General features: G+C 39.7%; 1 protein-coding gene across 3 annotated transcripts in view; it reads left to right on the top strand.

The window, feature by feature from the left end:
- The window catches only part of akt3a (v-akt murine thymoma viral oncogene homolog 3a), a 65,693-nt gene that overhangs the window by 10,909 nt on the left and 31,546 nt on the right, over nucleotides 1–23,238 (top strand). For all 3 annotated transcript variants that reach the window (XM_030156330.1, XM_030156329.1, XM_030156331.1), the window contains exon 3: nucleotides 21,670–21,795. In XM_030156330.1, coding sequence (XP_030012190.1) covers nucleotides 21,670–21,795 — 126 coding nt within the window. The remainder of the gene's footprint in view (nucleotides 1–21,669; nucleotides 21,796–23,238) is intronic.

Here is a 23,238-nt window from a genome sequence, read left to right as displayed (position 1 = left end):
GTCAGCACAACAGATGGCCAGGAGGGAGGAGAGGAGGAGAGGGACACAGAGTGAGACAGGGAGAGCACCATCATCTTTTCTGACATGTCCTAGACCCAGGGTGATACTCTTCAAAGCGACTAATGAGATGACATATACTGTGGTTACGTCAAAGAGGACGGACTCGTCTGTACACTGTTGTGTTTCAAATTGTGTGCAGGGGAGTTCATAAAATAATAATTACAGGTTTAGTTCAGTTAAAATGATAAGCAAGTAAGACATAGATATTAACATTTATTGGATAAAAATTGTTTGGAAAATGGACTTCTACTTTTTTTTTCTGTGAAATGCAATTAGTTTAGACTTTTTCTGAAATTCTCAGAGGAAGAATTGCAGATGACAACTAAAGGTCTGGTGTGCAGTAGTTTTCTTGGCATCATTGGGCCAAAAATTCCTCCTTTACCTTTCAACATATTATAATTCAGGTGGTCTGACAGGAAGATTGTGCACCCTGACTTGGCTCTGTTTACAGGCTGTAGAGAACTCTACTCCTTGATGGAAGACTGTGGCTAATCCCAGGTGTTTTCGACAGCTTTAATTACCAAACACTTTTACGGTTCTGTCAGAGGTGACTCTACACGCTACTCTGTGGTTTAATATAGACACAACATGACAGCTCCCTTAACCACGATATTTTGGGTTCACTTTCAATGGCATGAAGTGTCATTACGTTGAGTGTTTTGATTTGGACAGAGAAGAGATAGCTGCCAAAGGAAGCTGTGTATTGTCAAACCTGATTTCCCCCGGTTTCCTCCTCCTTTAGCTTTTAAGAGGTTGTCTAGGCCTAGATATGATTATTTATTGGCCATGATACACTATTAGATTACATTGATTTTCTAGATTATATTTTTCAGTGGCATGGTACATTATGTTCCACTTCTGTTTAAAAGTCCAATATGCAATTTCTGCACATGTATGTACATTTACATGAAGTTTGTGTTTCCCATCTTGTGCTGGTAACCAGTCATTTGTTGATTTTTATCAAGTTGGACAATGTTGTCACTATAGTGGGGCAGAAGAGAAGCAATGAATAACTTAGGAGCAAGCATAAAGAACACATGAAAAACACTTTAGTCCACAGTATACAGGCTGTTACCATGGATGTAAGGAACTGAGATGGTTGTTAGCTTTGAAATTTAGTCAGCTAAGTGCAATGAACAGCCTGGTCACAGCACAAAACAGACTCCAGCAAATTTTACATAAACACTAGAGCATGTACCTATCTTACATATTGAACCGTTAAACTTGTTTAGATCCTACATTTAGACCATGTAGCATCCACACCCCAATTTGGGTCTGAAGGCTGATCTTCATTCAAGTTTCAGATTCATTGGAGGCTTCATTACAGTTTTTAAGTGTCTTCCTTTTAAAAATCAACCAATGTGTCTGATCTGATCTGATCTGATCTGTCAATCTGATGATAGATGTCAGTCTGAAATGCAAATCGGCACAACCTCTATGGAACTGTCCTTTTTTTAGATTTCCTGCTACTCTCCATTGTATGCATCCCCACAACGTTATCCAATCGTGTGTGTGCTATATTGTACAACAGACTTCTGTGGGGTTCATTAGGTGCAGTGCAGTGAGGCGGCCATCTTGGATCAGTGAGTTCAGTGAGTTCAGTGTTGCTGGAGGCTGGCTGGCTGGATCAGGTGGCAGTGCCAGATCTCTGATATCAATCACCAGCCGCTGCTGCTGCCGCTGCCGCCGCCGCCACTGTCTGCTGTGTCGCCCTTCTTCTCTCCTCTGCTCTCCTCCACTCCTCCTCCTTCCTGTCTGTGCTGTGCCTTAGAACCTGTCACCACAACTCACCCCTTTTTATAATTCACACACTTGTACTGTCCCTATATCCCTTTCCATCTTGCTGTACTCCTTTTTCTATCCCCTTCTCCCTAACTCCCATGTATATACAGGGCAGCAGCAGACAGGCAGACAATACAGGCTTTGTTATGAATGGCATCCTCTTGCACATCCGGAGGAAGTGTACGCTCCAATGTGGCTTTACAAACTGTCTCCATTGTCCTAAGAATGACTCACTCTACACTGCAGAGAATGGCAGTCAGCCAGACAGTCAGACAGACCGATAGCACAGCGCAAACAGACAGACTGGTCTGCAGAGCCTACAGACAAACAGCACAGGAAAGACAGGCAGAAAGACAGATAGTATGTGACAGATACAGGCAGCATACAACAGAGGCAGAAAACCTCCCAGTACAGAGGAGACTTGTAACTAGCAGGTACAGACAGCCGATCAGATACAGATGGGTACCAAATAAAGACAGGAAGCAGAGAGAGTGTCACCTATGTTTTTACTCAAAATGCAAAGTTTTTGTTTCATGAAGTTATAAAGTAAAAAACGAAATAGAAAATAAGCTGACAATTAAAGAAGCACCTGTCAAGTAATTTAGGAAATAAAAGCTGACTCATCTAGTGTAGTCACAAATTAAAACTGGTATTTTCCCATAAGAAATGTAAATGTTACTACTTGGAGAATTTCTTTACTCTGTGGAGAAAAGACTTCAAAATCTAAACAGATTCAGAGAAAGCTTAACTCGCCATATAAAAAATAAAAATGTCCGTACTCTTATACTCTGTTACTCAACAGGTAGGTTCAGTAGCTCTTTTGGGGTTGCCCCTTGGGTTACCAGGTAAAGTGTGTTCCATATCAGACCTTACAGCAGCAGTCCAGGGTCAGTTCCAGCTTGGGCCACGTATGCCCCCCCCCCTTCTGTCTTTACACTGTGACTGTGCAAAATAAAGCACAAATCCCCCAAAAATAGTTGCTTCAGTGTCTTCCTATTTCATTTCCTGTTATTTAATACTAGAAAATGTCGAGAGGATTGCTGACTCATAGACCTTATTTTCATTATAATAGCAATAGGCACATAAATTCTATGAACATCACTAAAGACCCAAATGTAGTGAATAAGAAATATTACATTATTTACATGTACATTCAGTAAGTGCACATTTGTAGTCCTATCAGATAAATCTTCAGCTAGCTGTTGGCTTTTCTCACATTAAGTGATGTGAATTTGATGGCAAATCTGAGCTTTGTATTTTAGTTTGTCATATCATCATTTCAATATTGAACAATGTTGCTTCACATTGCTGACTATCCTTACTTTATGTTGGCCGTTAGACAGTGAGTAAAGGCAAATGAAGAGATAGTTTTTACATTTCTGCCTTGACATTGAATTATACCTTCATTATGTTTACTTTCTATTTTTTATTGTAACATTTGCTTGGCTATTAGAGTCACTAAAACTATAAATTATACCAGATATAGCAAAAAATACAAACTCTATGTAAGATAGGCAGCATCACCCACTTACGCAACTTAACATTATGTTGTGTTTCACAGCTTGAAGCTTTCCTTAGACTGCTGAACTAAATGGCCTGAAGCTGTGTAACTCAGCAAACTCAGGTCAGTCAATAAGATCAGTGTAAGCGGTGGAAAGAATCCTTGTAAAGGCCACGCAAACAGAGGGATGGATTAATGGATGGGTGAGTGAATGAACTGATGTAGATAGAGGAAGTCATGGATTAATGAATGAATGGATCAATGAATGGAGTGCTGATCACTGCAGAGGAAAAATGTGTATAGATGAAGAGAGAAGGGGTGAAGGAAGGTGAGGTTGAGTAATGGGATTAGTTTGTAGCTCGGAGTCATCAAAATGCTGACCTCAAACATTTTATTACAGTCTGTCTGCATGTGTGTGCATTTAGACAGACACAACTTTACATTAGACTGTTAATTGAGTAATTACATTTATTGTCACATGTACTTACTGCGACTGTTTAAAATGATCATACTGGTGACAAAAGCTACGTATAAAGGCTGTCACCGAGGAGACTACAGGGGTCGTGATTAGTCTGACATCTTGAGGTGTTCTTAGGTTGCTTTGAGTAGGCTCTGGGCTGATTAGAGGAGGCAGGTTAGAGTGGGGGTTGCTTTGGCTGTTTTAAGCCAACAGATTAGTGCCTAGTGGCTAACAGCTAGTGTAAGTGTTGGCTGGCAGGAGGAGGGCTCCAGAGAGTGACCATTTGGCCATCTATTGCCACTTCTCTTTTCTTTGGACAGTCAAGCTCTTTAAGGCTATGAAACACTGATCATATTTTCTCCCACAGGAATTTTTTTATAAACTGTGAAATAATACTGTGTTTATCTGTGAAGACCTCTTTATAATGAGAAAACTCTAAACTGCTGTTTCTCACTGACATCAACTATTGTCTGGCTCTAGATAATAAAATATATTCTCCTTATGGTACAGCATGGTCTCAAAATATGTTTTATAGTGAATTGTCAGGCTAAAAAAAGTTGAAAGTAGGAGAAATAGTTGATGAGTTATTTCTTTTTCTAGCTTTTTCAGGTTTTGTGGATTTGTCAGCGGATTATTGATCATTATTTTTCATCTTTTTCTTCATCAGTTATGATTAATTTATATGCTTAACATTAATCTTGCTGGGGAGTAACTGTAAGGGATGCGGTGTCTTGCATGTTTGCATGTGAAATGTTCTGATGACCAGAGACAACCATACCACACATAATGGTACACAGTGGTTTACATGTTGTTGCCACGAGAAACTGAGAAACCATTACTGTGCTGCATCAAAGTGTTATCCTTGATGCATTTCTTTTCACTCTACTCCTTTGGTAAACAACTTTGTGGTGCTCAGTATCTTCAACCCAGTAACGTTTTCACAGACCTGTATATGAGGGTTTTCTCTTTTACCGGGGTTATTCAGGACATTCTCCCCTCACTTTTCACTTACTTCACTGTTTGTTTGACTCTCATGAGAAGGGACCACAAGCAGTTACACAGGCTCTGCAGAGACAGACTCTCTGGTCTTGTGTGAAAAGATGCAGGCATATTGGGCATTTTCCAAGTTGGACCAAGTTGTCGAGTGTCAAAACATGAACGAATAGTGTTGTATTGTTTTCTCATTTCTTAAGTATACTTCAATTAAAATATTCGCAGTGGAAACCTTGTGTAGGTAACTATGTTATTTAATGATTACTTTAAAGCAGCATCTAACACTAGTGAACACAGGTATGTCATCTTGGTACACTTGGCTGTTATGCCTGACTTAATAGTTGAGCTGCATGCTGATGTCATAGTGGTCAGGTTAAAGGGACAGTCAGTCTATTTATATCTTCCCACCTGTAATCTGTCTTTGACAGGATTAACTCAGCTACTAGCTTTTCGCCTGCCGTGCCACACAGTTACACAGAAAATGTTAGCCCTGAATAAAAACATGCATTCATAAAAATGTACAATGAATATAGTGTATGCAAAGTATGCAAGGCACAAGAGCGTACAAAATGTGACCAACGTTAGGATGTTCTCGGAAAGAGAGGACAAATGTTTATGCCAGTGAATGTGGTGCCATTTAGCATATAGTATATGCGGTTTTTTGGTTGGTTTTTTTTTTTTTTTTTTTCATATTTTTGTACAAGAATATGTGTTTGTGTGCATGAGTTTGTCTCACAGGATCTCAGTTATTTAGCATGATAAAAACAGAAAGGAAAAAGAGACCAAACAGTGGCAGGATTTTTCATCTTCCCTCAGCCTCCTCCATCTCTGGTTGCCAATCTCCAGTCATTAATTAGCTGCCCATGATAAAATTCCCCATTCCCAATCTGACACTAGTGTAGTGCAGTGGACGGCAGTGGTAATCATGTCAGCGAGGCTTGGCTCAGTGTTCTGAGGGGGCTAAATGTCCCCCATATGGTCCACTGGCTGGGGCCCACTCCTCACCAAGCACTCATTAAACTAGTGCTAAATATACCAAGGTAAAGTGGGATACACACACACACACACTAATGCATACACTCAGCTGTAAGAAACAAATCAAAACATCTTACAGGGGATTGGGCGCAAAGGGACAGGAAGAGAAGGAGGTGGTGTTTTTTTTCTGAGTGTGTGTGTTTGTGTTTTGGGGGTCTGATGCTGTACAATTGTTGACTTGCCATCTGTCATGAAGAAAGGAGTTCTATCTCTGTGCATGCATGTGTATACAGAGGAAAGATGAGACAGAAAAGAAAGGAAGAAACAGTGAGTGAGGTGCAGATGTCTCATAGTAAAGCGGCTGGAACATGAGGTTCAACGGCAGACTGCTGTATGAGAGGAGGTGGAGGGGGAGAACAGAGAAGAAAAGAAGACGAACATCTGCCATTTTCAGATATTGCTCCGTGGTTTGAGTGTTCCTGCACAATATCTTGAGTTTGAATAGATCTGGGAGATGGACTGCTCATTAAGTATCTTGCAGTGCTCAGCAGGCACATTCAGAGGACCAGTATTATAGGGCCATATAGTCCTCAGTATATTGCAAACAAAGACAGGGATTTATTTTGCTCTTAAAAGGTAACGTGTTTGATGCCCATTATGAATTAACAGTAGCAATAGGAATTAAACCTACCCGGCTACTGCTAAACCTAAACTGGATCTGAACTTTGCCACTGAGGGGTGTTTCAGTGCTGCTTCTGGTTTCAAGCTTAGAGAGAAAAAAAAAAATCAAAATTGACCATGCAAAAAATATTGCCCCATAATTTTAAATTCATTCATTATTGACTTTCACCAGGAAGTATTTATTTGGAAGAAAATGTTGTTGACTGTGTTGATGTTTTTCTGCACACTACTTGACTCAGTTCTTAGATGGCGTTCTGATTCTCAGTTAATGTTTTTGGCTGCATGTCATTTAGAGCAACACATTCTATACTGATCCAAAGAGCAGCAGCTCTAAAGTAGGGAAGAAGATGATTTGGTTCAGATGGTGAGAGTAAAAAAACAACCTTAAGTTCATACATCAGCACCACAAATAAAAGTATAACAACCTACCTAACAAGTTTAAAGTCAGTCTGACACATTCCTGTTTTTATTCCTATTTATACACATCAGTAATCACCTTTGACTGGTGCAATGATTACATACTCAGTCCCAGTTACACTTTATCTATTAAGAATAAATCACATTGTCACAATTATTTTACGAGAAGAGGTAAAAATATGTTATTTCAACTTTATGCCCAACAGTGTAGTTGATAAAAATTATTTTAAACATGATCAAGACTGATGGACAGACAGACAGACAGACAGACAGACAGATAGACAGATCGATCGATCGATCGTTAGATAGATAGATAGATAGATAGATAGATAGACAGATAGATAGATAGATAGATAGATAGATAGATAGATAGATAGATAGATAGATGGATGGATGGATGGATGGATGGATGGATGGATGGATGGATGGATGGATGGATGGATGGATGGATGGATGGATGGATGGATGGATAGATAGATAGATAGATAGATAGATAGATAGATAGATAGATAGATAGATAGATAGATAGATAGATAGATAGATAGATAGGTAGGTAGGTAGGTAGGTAGGTAGGTAGGTAGGTAGGTAGGTAGGTAGGTAGGTAGGTAGGTAGGTAGGTAGGTAGATAGATAGATAGATAGATAGATAGATAGATAGATAGATAGATAGATAGATAGATAGATAGATGGGCAAACTTTATAGAGAGAGCATCTAAAAAAAAATGTAAGGTGACTAATGGATATAACTGTCTGTCACCTTGACGTGGGTCAAAAATAAAAATGGCCACTCACACATTCACATGCGATGCCTCTATTTCAGTGCCTTGACATTGTGAGTACCTGTTTTATAAACCAAGATACAGACATCATTTTAACACCCCCGATTCCTCCTGAGCAAATCGGAGTACAATACACTGCTGCAGACATAAGCAGCTTGAATGCAGCATGATGGACAAATGGGCATGTGCAGCACTTGTGCAGGTGGAGAGAGACAGACAGGTAGACAAGCAGGACAGAGGGGGAAGGAGAGCAGCAGTTAGTGAGGTTGAGAGCACTTAGTGTCGGCCCCTCTGTACAACACATGAATGGAGCCTTTAGAACGGGGCACGGCTGGGCAGGTCCTATTGCCTGCCTGCCTGTATGTGTGTGTATGTGTGTGTGTGTGTGTGTGTGTGTGTGTATGTATGTGTGTAGGGGTGTTGGGGACAGGGGTTGCACTTGACAGTACTTGGAGTATAGTGCTTGATTGTTTACTTTTGCCTGCTGCGCTCAGCTATTGTGCTGGTGTGTATGTGAGTGTTTATCAGTGTGTGGGAAGTATATTGTGTGAGTGTGTGTGTGTGTGTGTGTGAGTATAAGTTTACAGGCAGAGAGGTAGCTATACAGCACAATGCTTCACTCCTGCTCAAGGAAAGAGGGTGGTGGAGGGGGCTTCACAAAAGTCCAGGGTGGTGGGGGTTAGGGTGGGGTGGGGGTGGACTTAAGTTGTACACACACAAGCATGCACGCGTAACACCAGCTGCCGCTCACAGCCCCAGCCCAGCATTTCTGAATTAATAATACACACCCAACCACTCTGGAATAATAGCGACTTATATGCACACAACACACACACACTTACATACACAAAGCTTTGCACCTGTTCACCACTGCTCAGCTAGACAGGATAAGGTCCCACCCAGCCTGTTTTAAAGACTCATGTACACACACATACACACTGCCTGTTGTAGGCAACAGTTGGACAGCTGTGTCTGTCTCCTGACCCTCCCCTCCTTATTCTGATTGACAGGTACTCTCAGTGACTGATTGGTTCAAGGGCTTTACTCCTAGTTGGGGATTGGATATTTTTTTACATCCTATGTGTGAAAATAAATGGAACTGGAATTTGAATATGAATGTCAGATTTCAATAGAAACCTTAGAGTAGACCACTCTGTCTTTGTGAATATGCACACACAATATGAATACTAAAATTGACTGATGAAAAAATATAATAATGACTCCTTAAATTGTGATATACATTTTTCTTTAGCATTTTGGGTTTACATTGTCAGCTAAAACACTTACAAAAATGTTTCAATGGTGATTTACTAAATTTACATAGCTTGATGTTGAATAATAATTTTATTATATTCATTATAATCAGTTCTACTTCTAGATTTCTTAAATGTGCTGCCATAAAAACGTTTAAAACCACAAATTCTCCAACTCTCATTCTGCACTGTTACACCAAAAATCAGCCTTTACACTCAGAAATGCATTAACCCCTAAAGACCCAAACAGCCACCGACTAAAACCATCTACTGGTCTAAAATGTTTAATTAGGCCTACTTCCGATCCACTAAATCTATTAATACTTTGAAATATTCATTTTCTGAACCCGCTTTATCCTCACTAGGGTCACGGGGGTCGCTTGGAGCCTATCCCAGCTACATAGGGGCGAAGGCGGGGTACACCCTGGACAAGTCGCCAGTTCATCGCAGGGCTGAACATATGGAGACAAACAATCACTCTCACATTCACACCTATGGGCAATTTAGATTAACCAATTAACCTATTAGTGCATGTTTTTGGATTGTGGGAGGAAGCCGGAGTACCCGGAGAGAACCCACGCAGACACGGGGAAACTCCACGCAAACTCCACACAGAAAGGTCCCACCCCCCGTCGACTGGTGTTGGAATTGAACCCAGGACCTTCTTGCTGTGAGGCATGAGTGCTAACCACTGCACCACCGTGTCGCCCGCTACTTTGAAATAATTGTTGTAAAATGCAGTGTGTCATCTTTTCATGGTCATCAGATATGACCCATTTGGACGTTCAGTGGCTCCATAGTGAACATGGAAACACTGTCATCTTCTACAGTATTGATTCACTGGTAAAACCCATGGAGGCTGGATTAATGACAGTGAATGGAGACACTTGTTTTACATTCAGTTATTGATATCTTTACTGAAAAGGTCATTTTTACTTCAGTTTTCTCAGTTTTTGTTACAATAACCCTAGACTTTAATCTGAGTTGTTATTAACATCTACATGGTCAGTAAAATAAATATAGGAAAATACATGATTTTCTCTAAAAAAAAAAAAAAAAAAAAAGCAAAATACAGAGGATAATATTAGAATAAATGGTGATGAATCACCTAAGAAAGGTTAAATAGAGAAAAATTCATTTTGGAATTTACACAAAAGTCACACTGGGTCTTTATGGGTTAATGAAATAATGTGTTTAACATTTTTATCATAACATTTTTGGCCAGTCTTACTGAAAAATACAGGCCAGACAATTTTAAGAGTGATATGAATTATAAGTCTGTCAGTATTTTGGAAAAATGAACTCTTAATATAGATGTCAGAGATGGTTGATAAATGGAGGAATCAGTGATGTCAACAGACAACACCATCCAAAGGAGAGAACAGAAAGAGGCAATATACAGCAATCAGGGCAATTTGATTAGCCTGCTCATTGGCTGTGTGTGCTTTCCTAATCGCATTGGATCCACTGCATTCTGAACACAAGCACCATGGCATTCCTAATGTTATTGTTTTTTTCAATGGAGGGGTTTTATGTGCTGGTTAGCTTTGATTGTATTTTTACCTTCATGACGTGCTAGGCCTATATGACATCCAAACACATCAGTCTTTCTGCTACCATAAGTGCAGTGGCTGGTCATGGCTGCATAGTGGTGTGTGGTGTGTGGTTGCATGTGAATGTATGATAACAAAGAGTTATAGAGCTTTACAGAGTTTTACATTGTCTTAACAGGGTTTTGCTGTATTCTACGCATGAACCCGACACCATTTGAACACCATTCAAGCCTCCTGGGCTGGTTCATAGGTGTTTTTGTAAGGGATTGGGTCAGCCATTATCATCACTGCTGTACTTTTAGGTGTTACAGGCTGTCATTTCTGTTCTGTTTTGTTTTATTTTGACTTATTGAATCCCTGTTTTATAGATTGGGATAAATGAGAATAAGACCGGTGTGAAGAATCGCTGGTGTGAATAAGTAAAGATTTAGTTCTTGAATGTTTTCTTTGAACTTCCTGAAGGCTGAAACATTGTCATATATTGTACAGAAGGTCAAACTGGGCCCAGGTGTGTCTGCTGCCACAAGCGCAGTTCAACTTCAGAAGAAATAATATTCAGAACACAAAGCAGCACACCAGCAGACAGGCAGAAGGGCTTTCACTAGATCATTTGAATGATATTGTTGGTAAGAAAGCTGTCTTTTTTCCACACTTCCAACTTTAACAACCTCTGTAGGCTTTTTATTCTCCAGTGTTACATGCTTTCCCTTTTTTTCTATGGCAGAGAAAACTCACCAGATTTGGATTTACTCATAGTCACAATCTGCTTGTGGGATCGTTAATTAAAAATTGTGAAAAGTATGTCTGCAGACATTGTCTAATATTGTCTGTCAGATAAAAGAAAAATAACAAAAAAACTAACACTAAACACTAGCCAACAAATACAGTACCTCTTTAAACTGTTTTTAATTTGTGAATTCTGAAGAGAAACTTTATCCTTTTTTCTGTTAGTCGGTGTCATGAGCTGTTTGTGAAGAATAGCATTTAATCTCTGATGAACTTTGTCTCACATACTTGACCTGTACAATATGAGGGTAATCTGGAAGATGTGATCAGATTGTTCAGTATTGTGATGTTTACATGACTTAAAAAATAAACCAAGTAACCTCACAGTTGTCACCAAAGTGATGCCATTTAAAGTAGTTGAATGCTAGTAGGATTTCACAAATACTGTTAGTACATGGTCTATACATTCAGGGCTCCATCTGACAGGCCATATTTTTACATTCTCAGTGTGTTAATTAAATGATTTTAATGGTCAGCACTGTCTCAGACATAATGGCTGTTGTGACCTTCTAGCTTACCCAGTCTACATGTCATCATGTCTGGTAGGTTTTGTCTTAAAAACAGATTCATACATAGGTTTTTGTCATAAGCAGTTTCTGACATTCTCAATCCACCACAATGTCGTTATTATTCTATCTCTTCTTTTTCTTGATTATACCTGGAGCTGCACAATTAATCAAGTTGCAATTGTAATCACTACCACTGTCACAGTGTCAGCCTTTCACAATTAGGTAATTGCAAAAGGCTGCAGTTTAAAGGTCTAGTGTGTGTATGGTGATGTTTTGGATTTAGTGACAGTAAGAATAGAAAGGTAATATTCATAAAATTAAAAAATATATGTCCTACATTCAGGTTTTGCATTTTTATACAGTTTAATCTGTGTATTTTATTAAACAACAGAGCAAATAGAATTGAATTGCAAATTACAATATTATTCACAATAATTGCAATACAACTTCTTCACCAAACTGTACATCTTATGTCATAGAATTTAACTTAGAATGGGACTTACATTTTAAACGTTAATAGCCATATAAGATAAGATAAGTAACTGTGGTAGAAGTAGTGGTAAGTAGAAACAGCCTGTAAAGGGGCAGATGAAGTTGTTACCGTAATGAATTAAGACAGTGAGGCAGTAAGCGTGGAGTCACCACAGCTAAATGACCTTCACTGACCCACTGTCTATGTGTGTTTGTGTGAGTTCATATGTGCCTGTTCATTTGGGAGGGGTGGTGGGTGGTGGGCGGCTGGCCACAACCTCCTGTCTGGCACAGGTGGTGTTGAGCAGCAGCCCTCCAGCTAAGATGCTAATATGCTAACGCCACACTAATCCGAGGGTGCTTTAGGAAGTAACGGACCCTGCCTCCCACCAACACACATGAACAAACATTTATGTGCAAATACACACACACACACACACACACTCAAAGACTTAAGCTCACTGAAGGCCTGCATGCCGCAATCAGAAATACACACACTTACACCAACTGACACATGCACACACGGCCCCCACCTTATGTATACAGTGTACACACACCCACACCAGTGCTGTGAGGGGGATTAGGATGAGAGGCGTCTTGGCTGTGGTGTGTCTGTCAGTCACTCTCCAGCTCTATGTCAGCAGCACAGTGGTGGCCATCATGCTCCAGGGAGCCACCGCCATCTACTGGTCTGCAGTGGTACTGCAAGCAGTGAGGGGAGAAGCGCACTTAAGTATGAGGAATAATACAACTAAAAGAAAATAGTCGCTCACCCATGAAGTACGACAACAGATTCGAGTCTATAATTTTTGTGTCAGGTATTTGCAATGTCATTTTATCACTTTGTATCCCAGTGCATGTTGACAGTGTGACTGTGCACTTGTGTTTCTGTGAATATGCCTCCTTCTATACCAGCTGGGGGAGCAGAGAGGCACCAGGGCAGCCTGTGTCTATGTTTGTGTGTGTGCATTCAACACACTGTACCAGGAGGCTCTGGCTGTGTGCAGCTGGCTGGGTGAAATCTCCCAGTGTCCCCCAAGGGATGGCCCCACTCCCATGGGTCCCCACTCAATCTGGCTGCCCTGACCCGTCCCAGCACTCTGTCACTGTCATAGCTTTTGCCATCCTTTACTGTGTGTTTGCTCTCTCACTATCACCATCCTTTCTTTTCTGTCACTCATTCTCCCAGCCCTATTATTTCCCCCTTAATCCTGCACCCTTGGATCCTCTCCATATTAAGGCTGATTTCCTCCTTCTTGTCCAAGTTCAAACTCCTCTGTGTGGTTCGGTTCCACAGACCGAGCCACAGGCATTTTTTTGCAACTGTTCCACCATAGAACCTTTAATCAAAGTTTCTTCCTCAATCTGATTCATCTCATTCATCACGACCAAAGTGGAAAAACTGGCCGTTGCTGTTTCACCATTAGCTTCCCTATTTTTATGTCGTCAGTGCCGTCTTTAAAGTATTCAGGCGCAAATATAAACAGACACAAATACAGCAGCACACATAAACACCACTCCGGTGGTGTGGTAATGAGACTAATGCACTGTAAGTGGATTGGCTTTGAGGAGCCTAGATTCGCCTTAAGATGTCTGAGCAGACTGGAGTTAGAACTACTGGGGTTGGGGTCACACACACACTGGTATACTCAGAAACACACATGCAGAATTAAATTAACTGTTGAGATAATTAAAACAGTCTATTTCTGTCCCAACAGAGGTAGAATGAACCATTAAAAGAGATTGTGTGACATTTCTGCCTCTGAAACAGGAGCCCTTGCTTTAATCCGGAGCTTGTGGACAGACTCTTAGACAGATGTCTTCTCTCCAAGCATCTTATCGCACAGTTCCCCACTTCTCTTAACCCCACTGCTGCACCTTCACCCCCTCTACTCCCTGACTTTCTTAGCCCTTTGGTTAACCCTGATGTTTACCTAATCTGTTTTCCTCCTCCTGCACCATATGTATAACTCCTTTTACTCAAGTGTCAGCTACTTAAATGCTGAAAAGCCTCCACACACTGTTGTGTCTGGACATGTTTGACCTTCCCCTTTACAAAGATCGAATGAAGTAGGCATTCTAGGCAAACAAGGAGTTTAGATCAAACCATCCGTCAGATTGATGGCTGCCATTACTGCTGTGCTGTGAAATACATGATGACATAAATTGTTAGAGAGGCAGTTTGTAAATTTTTTTTGGTTTCAAAAAAATTTGAATAATCTAACTGACATGAAGAACTGTCAGTTTTGACATCATGTCAAGTATACCAAGCAGTAGACATCTGTAGAAATGAGAATACCACTAAGTTATACTGGCCTGTTTTTAATACCACTTTATACTGTGAAAGGCATTATCAGTCATTTTTAAAGGGTATATTCTAATGTCTTTTCAGTCATTTTGAGGGACAGCAAGTCTCTGTGAGGATTATTAAGTAGTAAACAGGAAATATGATGGCTGAAGTTCTTGCTAAGCAACCATTATCAGCACCACCACCTGCTCTCGGTAAAAAAACACATTCTGTGGCAAAGTAAAAAAAAAAAAAGGAAATAGCAGACGAGAGTAAGCACTGGCATTGGTTTACACAGCTGGAGACAACTCTCCTCTGAGGAGAGGAGTGAAGTTTAATGTTGATCTCACAACATATTTTCTAGATTGCTAAATAAGTAGCTAATACTTAAATGTTACTGTCAATATTTGTATCTATGCTAAGGTAAAACTTTGGTGAGATTTAGATCAGTTAGCTGCTTGACCAAGACGACTTTATGTAGCAAGCAATTCAGATGTACAGACCCAGTTTAGACCATTCCAAATGGATTGTAAGTACAGCTATCACAACACAAACCACACTAAAAACCCTTGGGAATGATGGTTTTCTGGTGGCTGCTTTCTGTCTACAACTTTTAGGCTAAGTACTGAAACCCTCTGTTGATAGGAGTTAATTTTTTAATCCTTGATTTAAAGTTGCCCTTCCCAAGCACTATTAATATCATTTAACACTGTTGGAAAATGACAGTGTGATTAGTTACCTAATTTTATGACTTCAGTGCCTCAGTCAGTATTTTTGTCAGTAAAGGAGATTGTCAGTGATTGACTGGGCAGCTAAGAAGTCCTGTTATTTTTATGATCTATTAATCTGGTCGTTCAAGATGCCAGTTAACTGTCTGCTCAGTCTCTTGATTCATATATGTACTGTATAATTTACACTCTACACACAACATCTTCTCTTTAACTATACTCAAATGCATGGACATGGTACAAGTCTATCTGGGTACATGTGTCTTATGCTGTGTGGCCAGATGACAGACATTCCTCTCCATGTTGGTGAGCTGCTGTGTGCTGGAACGTGGCAAAGCATTCCCACCAGCAGCCCCTACCTCTATACACCCCCCACCCGCCTCCCCTCCAGCTCCCAGAGTGCCAGTCACACAGCCCCGTCTCTGCGCCATCTGCATATCAGCTCCAGCCTCGGCCAAAGCATTAAATTAAATCCCTGTTTGGGTTGATTAACAAATGGCTGGTGAGCTCACATAGTTATGGAGTTATTTATTTGTCATGAAGGTTTTTCCTACTTTTCGTCTGTCTCATTTTCTGTTAAAATATGGCATCCGGCATACAGGAGATGAGAGGTGTGTTGGTGTTCCGAAGGAGTGAAATCAACAAGAGAGATAAAAAGAAACTGGAAAGTTTGTGTGACTCACTTTTGTTTTGCTGGCTCAAGTTCAGGCTTACAATTTGTACCTGTCGTCTATTTTTTCTCTCTGCATTTCTCTGACTCCCCTTTCCCCCTCTGTCCTGAAATGAATAGTTAATCAGTCAGCTAATTGAGTGACAGTTAGTCAGTACATTGTTGTAATTGTCCAATCAGAAAGCTTGGAACAAACACAGTCACAGCTGATTCATTTTTGCCTCTTACTGCTAAATCCACAAGCTGCAACTGGCGGATGTGCCAAAAGGACTTACTTCTCCAAGACATTCCAAAATGACTTTAAAAAGTCTAGTTTAGTCTTTATTATTTCATTTTAAGGCTTATTACACCAAAAAGCTGAAAACAATAGATTTTGTGAGACAGTCACTTGGTGTAATTACCCAACACCAGGTTCCGCGTTAAGTCTGAAAGTTGATTTTGAAACAGATTCAGATCGGAGAAATAAAGTCAATTTATATGCATCTACTGAAGTGAATCTTGTGTTCATCTGAGACTTGAATGAAAAGTGACAGTTTAGTTTCAAGCATTCCATACAAAACAGCGTAAGTGTGACTTGAATCAGATGGAGGGGGCACTTTATTTTGCCTTTATTTTGGACAAAGCCCTTGAAAATGTTCTATGGTATCTTTCCAAACATCCTCTGTGTTCCTCAGATCCTTCAAATCACCCACTTTCTCCTATTTTACTCATATCCTGTAGTTCTAACAAGAAACAAGAGACTCCTGTTGTCTTAAGCACTGTATAGTGTAGTATTTACTAATTGGCCTTAAGGGAAAAGTAAAGTTGTGCAGAAAACTAAATGAAACTGAAGTGAGGAGTCCGAGAGAGATGGTGTGGGAAGGAGACCGGCTGTTCTGTTTTCTCCAGCAGTCCAAACTAGAGACATGTGGCTCCCCAGACAAGCTGTCCAGAGTGGGAGAGCTCGCTGGACTCATTACAGGCAGGGCCAAGACGGGATAGCTTGACAGAACACCATTGGATCATTCGGAGGATTGGAACAGTCGAAACAAAATTGTGTTAGTGTGTGTGTGTGTGCGCCTGTTTGTGAAGGTTCGTGCCTGTGTTTGTTTGGAATTGCATGTGTGGACAACTGTCCATCTCCTCTCTCCGTCTGTGCCACCCCTGGCTGCCCCCTCCCCTGCCCCCAGTGGACATGTACACACACAAACACAAACACACACACATACACACTGTCGAGGCCCGGCCAGAAGGATTGCTTAAATGTTTTCAGTTGTACTGGACAGCTGAGCGATGAAGTGGCCAGCCACAGGGTTTCATTGGTTGGACACTTCATCTAGAAACTGACTCAGAGAAATGACTGGACTTGGACCAGCGAGCCAGTCATCACTGCCAGTTTTTAATAGTTTTATCAGTTTAACTTTCTCTTTATTTCCATCCATTTGTTAGGCAATCCATCTCCTTCCTATAAAGTTTAAAGTTAGCTCAAATTTTTTGTAAATGACCAACGTTAGTGTTCATTATGTTTGAAGTTCACAGCTGTAGTGGATAAACCAACAATAAGTTATTCTGTAAGTTCTGTGATTTTTCAATCAAACTTCTCAGATTTGAATTACACTGGTGGTTTGATATGACCCTATAGCAGCAGAGAGATTAGCAACGTCTATAATGTAGTAGTAGGTTAACCCTCTCTCTTTAACCCCAACTGGTCAAAGCAGATGACCATCCTCAGAGAGGTGGGGTCTTTTTGGGGTTTCACCCAGTGCCTGCTCCTGGAGGATTTGTGTCATGAGATAACTTTTTTGATGATGTGGTGTTATACAATTAAAATTGGACTGCTTGATTGATATTTTGTTAGACCCAGGGTTAGTTAACAAAATTAAGACTAAGTGAAAACTATTAGAGAAAAGGCAATGTTTTTAACTGAAACTTTTAAATTTTTTTTTTTTTTTTATCATATTTCCAACTGTTAATGGTTCATTGTGTAGAGGAATACAATGACTTTTTAGAATATATTTTTTAATAAACAATAGTTTGGTTCATCATATTGGATGTTGTGTGTGGTAGGTGGTCTAGTGGTCTGTACTGTCACCTCATACAGGGTACATGCGCAGGTCTTGAAAGTCTAAAAGTATAGAATTTGAAAAGCTGTTTTCCAGAACTTGAAAAGTCTGGAATTTTGTGTGAAAGTCTTAATAAAGTATGGAAAAAAGTTTTTCTCATAGTTGAATTTTAGAGTATGCTCAAAGGCACATAGCCTAATCTTGTAAGATAAGAAATACACGAGGAAATTGTTAGTCACAAGGTTTATTATACTTGATATATCCCATATGTCCCCCTTGTTTGTCTTGTTTTGTAATGTACATAAAAGAAACAATAAAAATAAAGTTAAAAAAAAAAAAAAATACACGAGGAAAACATAAAAAACTTTAAATGATTTCACTAACCGGTCGCTACTGGAATGATTCTAGCAAAACTTGTTTGTGTGATAGTGTGATATCCATGCACTTTTGTGATTTTCATATGTTTTGAAAATGTTTCTGTCAGTGAAACACAATTTACTGTGAATTATGCATTCATTCATTCATGCATTTATTAAAATGAACTTTTCTACAACACACAACAGGTACAATCTCAACCAAAAAAGTAGACAAGCAAATAGCAGTTTTGAAAAGCGTGGAAAAAGTCTGGAATTTTTATTTGGCTAGAGCAAGCACCCTGTTCATAGCAAGAAGGTTCTGGATTTAAACTCAGCCCCGGGGTCTGGAGCTTTTCTGTGTGGAGTTTGCATGTTCTACCAGTGTCTTCATGATGTTTCTCCAGGTACTCCAGCTTCCCCCCACAGTCCAAAGAAATGCACTTTAATGCTAGTCACTATAAATTGCTAAATGTGAAAGTGAACAGTTTTTTGTTGCTGCGTGTTGGCCTTGGGATGCACTAGCAAGCTGTCTGGGGTGTACTGTAACTTTGCCCAACTACACGACCCTTCAGAAATAAATGAATGAAAATTAGCTTTTGATCTTGATTATTCTGTTATAAATTCTTTTTCAGCCTCTGTAACGCAAGACTTTCTTTTTAATACATGAAAAACTAAGACTAAAGTGGAACCAAACTAAAATAAGTCTGCTACTCAAAGTAAGACGAAAAAATGTTGCAGTTTTAAAACTATTCTGAATTAAAACCAATCTGATAGACTAAATACAAACTATAAGCTAATGAACTTTCTACTACAATAATAATTCTGATTAGACTAGACCTGAGCAGTGATTCCTCTTTTTTGCACCCATTTCCTCCAGGCTCCGATTATCCCACTTCCCACCCCTCCCATCCTGCCCATTTCTGTAACAGCACTCTGTTTATCAGTAGCAAGTGATCCAAAGAATATGCTTTGTTCCTGAAAGAACAGGAGTAAACAGTAAATGGGAGAAAGAAGGGTGAGTGGGTGGATTTGTGAAACAGAGAGAAAAAAAACGAGGCCGGGAGAAGGGAGGAGAGGAGAGGTGTGATTCGGTAATCCTGATGACGCGCTGGCACCCGGCAGCATTTTCTTGTCTGTCTACATCTATCTCTGTCTCTCTGTGTCCCTGTATGGTGGTTCAAATCCCTCCCCACCTTAACACACAAACACACCTCCAGCACCACCATCAGCAGCACCCAGAGGTACCGGCAGGGCCTGCAGTAGCACGGTCCCTTCAGCGGAGCAGGTGTTTTTCTGCGACGTGTTAACGAGCACGGCCTGCTGTCATTTCCGCTTTAAATGGATGTCACAAATAGAACACACACTCACACTGCCTGTTCTCCTCTCCCTGAGAATTAGACTAAAAAAGGTGATCAGTGCTGCTATCGGGCTTTGTGCTGCGCACTTCGTGTGTCGTATGCGTCTGTGCCTGCATATGTAAATAAATCTTTGTCTGTTAAGCTGTTTTTGCAAGATGCATAAACGTGTGTGTACAAGTGCTTGTCATGGAACGTTCGGTTAATTAAAAGGAGTTGAGAAGTAGGGGATGCTCATGTCCTTCTGCACCACCTCACAACAGTATATTACTCATTACAGCAACAGTAATGTAAATTCAGTGTATTACAATTGTATTATTGCTTATTTTCAAATGATCATACGTCTGTGTCTGTGAAAGCAAGGTTTTGCTAGCATTGCTCATTCCAAACTAAGAATTGATATTTGGTTTGATTATAACTAAGGAATATAAATCCATTATACACTGTTGCTCATGAAGTTGGAACAATTTTTTTTCAGACACATTCTTCTTTTTTTCCTATTTATACACATCAGTAATCACCATTAACATGGTGCAACGATTACATACGGAGTCCCAGTTACATTTATCTATCAAGAATAAATCATATTACAGTCATTTTATGAGAGGAGGTAAAAATATTTTATTCCAACATCATGGGCAGCAGTGGATTACACTTGTATTGATGGTTAAACACAAGTTTACCCTGGGTAGCTCTGGTTTTACCCCCATAGTCTGAAGACTGATTGTGTATGTAAAGCCCTGTAATAAATAAAGATGTCATTATGTATCAATACAGTAGATTTTACTATTGTACAAAGGCATTTCCATAACCATGACCAAGTATTTTTAGTGTCTCTACATAAAGACAAAAACTTTTATAAGCGCTGTCGTCACAACCACCTGTAAAACTGCATGTCATGGATGGGCTGGTTAATTAAAAAGCGTCCAGAAGTAGGGGATGTTCATGTCCTTCTGTGGCTTTTCTCTCTGTTGTTTGAAATTAAAAAGGGAAATGTTTACACAGCTTCGGAATGTGTTGAGATTGTCAGTTTATTTTATCAGAGGTGTTTTCTCAATATTATCTCTCAATAAATATTATTTCAGCCATGTATTCCACCTACGTATGTCCACCTAATTCGTGTGTGTGTGTGTGTGTGTGTGTGTGTGTGTGTGTGTGTGTGTGTGTGTGTGTGTCCGCGTTGTTTCCAGTAAATGTTATCTGCCTCTGCGGTGTGGAAATGTTTGACACTCATGTAATCCTGCTGCGGGTAATCTGATAAAGCTGTGGTGCCACCTTAGTACCAGTCTGTGCCAGCCAGTTGGGTAATACTCTGCCACCAGCTGCTCAGCAGATGTTGTTATTTGTTGCTGTGGTCTAAGAAGGGTCATACACTACATGTAATCTCATCCCATCTCATGTCATCTCATCTCATCTTATGCCATCTCATGTTATTTCCCTCTGCCCTCTGTTCTCCTGTCACATCACCAGTGGTTGGTGTAGCTTATTTGTGTGGGTTTGTGTGTGTGTGTGTGTGTGTGTGTGTGTATATGTGTGTGGACTATGCTTGTGTTGGGTGTGTATGTGTGGCTGATAGCGGGGTCATCACCTCGACACCTGCCTATGTATCAGCCAGATGATGTTTCTGGCATGGATAGCTTGAGTGTTGTGCTAGTAAACATGTTTTTGTCATTTTTTACATGTTAATCCGATCTGAATCTGGCAAGCGCTGTGGGACTCATAGAGACACTTTATGTGTGTTTGTGTGCTTCTATGACTGTGTATGTGTGATATACTTTGGACAGATGATGAACAGACAGGCTATTATCTGTCAAGGGAATAAAATCTGTATTTAAAATCATAATAATCTTTATCACCACTGTCCTTATATGATTGCTATAGCCAGTAATATCATGAGCACAGTTTTACTAACATCTCTTTCTCTGTTAGTTGTGTTTGAACCAGGTCTGTTCTCCAACTTCTTTACAGAAATGTTTCTTCCTCTCAACTGTTTTTATCATTTCTTTTTTCAGGTGAATACATAAAGAATTGGCGACCACGATACTTCCTGCTGAAGACAGACGGCTCTTTCATCGGTTACAAAGAGAAACCTCAGGATGCAGACCTGCCCTATCCGCTAAATAACTTCTCTGTAGCAAGTATGTTACCTACCTTATTGTAAATGCCAAGAAATGTGTTTTTTCTTTTTGCCAACAGGCTCATATAGCCATTATTCACTCTTTTTTTAATCATGTTTGCTACCCTAAATCCTTCCCTGTGCAACTAATTGTGTTAATACAATGGTACCCAGTCGACCCCTGGGCAGATGGTTGCCAGTACAGGAGATTACACTCATGTCTCTTAGTTGAAAGATCATATTCAACATATTATAGCTGATTATTACAAACTGATCATTTTAAGTCATTTCATAGTCCAATCCAAAAACCTCTCTCATGAAAATCACCTCCTAGATGTTGCAGAAGTGTTCGTTTGCTTTCATCATACACAGACATGGTGAAATGTTCCAACAGTTATTGCATCAGGTCAAGTCCTGGTGTCTTAAAACACAATGATAGTTGTGAATGTTCACAACATTGGTATGTGTTACAGAATCCACAGAGGTCCTAATTAACCATTTACCAGCATATCATCTGTCCGCACCTGCCTAACAAGCGCCACAGTATTGTTGACGTGTGTAATTAACCAGCTAATGAGTTAACAAGATGAATCTTTATATCACTCATTACCACACCATCACATCTCTTTTTTAATCCAGTTAAATCAGAGGGGAAGTAAAAACTTACACTGCACTGTAACTTGACAGCACTCTTACACATCTGAAATTGATGGGAGTTTTACACATCGAACTTCTTTACTACAGTGTATCACTTGTCACAACAGTAATAATATAAATTCAATGTACACTGTTACCGATAAAGTTGGAATAATTTGGTTTTCAGACACATTCCTCTTTTTATTTCTGTTTCTACACATCAGTAATCACCTCTGACCAGGTACAATGATTACATACCGAGTCCCAGTTACACTTCATCTGTCAAGATTAAATCACATTGTCACTATCATTTCATGGGAAGAGGTAAAAACTTTTCCAGCTTTCCAACTGTATGGCCAACTGTGGATTCCAATTTTATTATTGGTTATTTAGAATGATCATACATCTTCTGTGGCTGTGAAACCAAGGTTTTCCTGGGTTGCTCTAGTTTACTCCCAAAGTCCAAAGACTTGATATTTCATTCATATCTATATATCTATATATCTATATCTATATCTATATCTATATATCTATATCTATATCTATCTATCTATCTATCTATCTATCTATATATATATATATATATATATATATATATATATATATACACACATACATACAGGGTGGGGAAGCAAAATTTACAATATTTTGAGGCAGGGATTGAAAGACAGTGTATGACCAATTAGTTTTTTGAAAGTCATGAGAATTTATTTGCCACAAGAAAATTTACATAATAGAAAATGTTTTTATTCTATGTGTCCTCCTTCTTTCTCAATAACTGCCTTCACACGCTTCCTGAAACTTGCGCAAGTGTTCCTCAAATATTCGG

The sequence above is a fragment of the Sphaeramia orbicularis genome, chromosome 15, assembly GCF_902148855.1.
Source record: "Sphaeramia orbicularis chromosome 15, fSphaOr1.1, whole genome shotgun sequence".
Taxonomy (NCBI): Eukaryota; Metazoa; Chordata; class Actinopteri; order Kurtiformes; family Apogonidae; genus Sphaeramia; species Sphaeramia orbicularis.
Note: the sequence above shows the minus strand (reverse complement) of the source record. Positions and strands in the feature narration are given on the sequence as shown.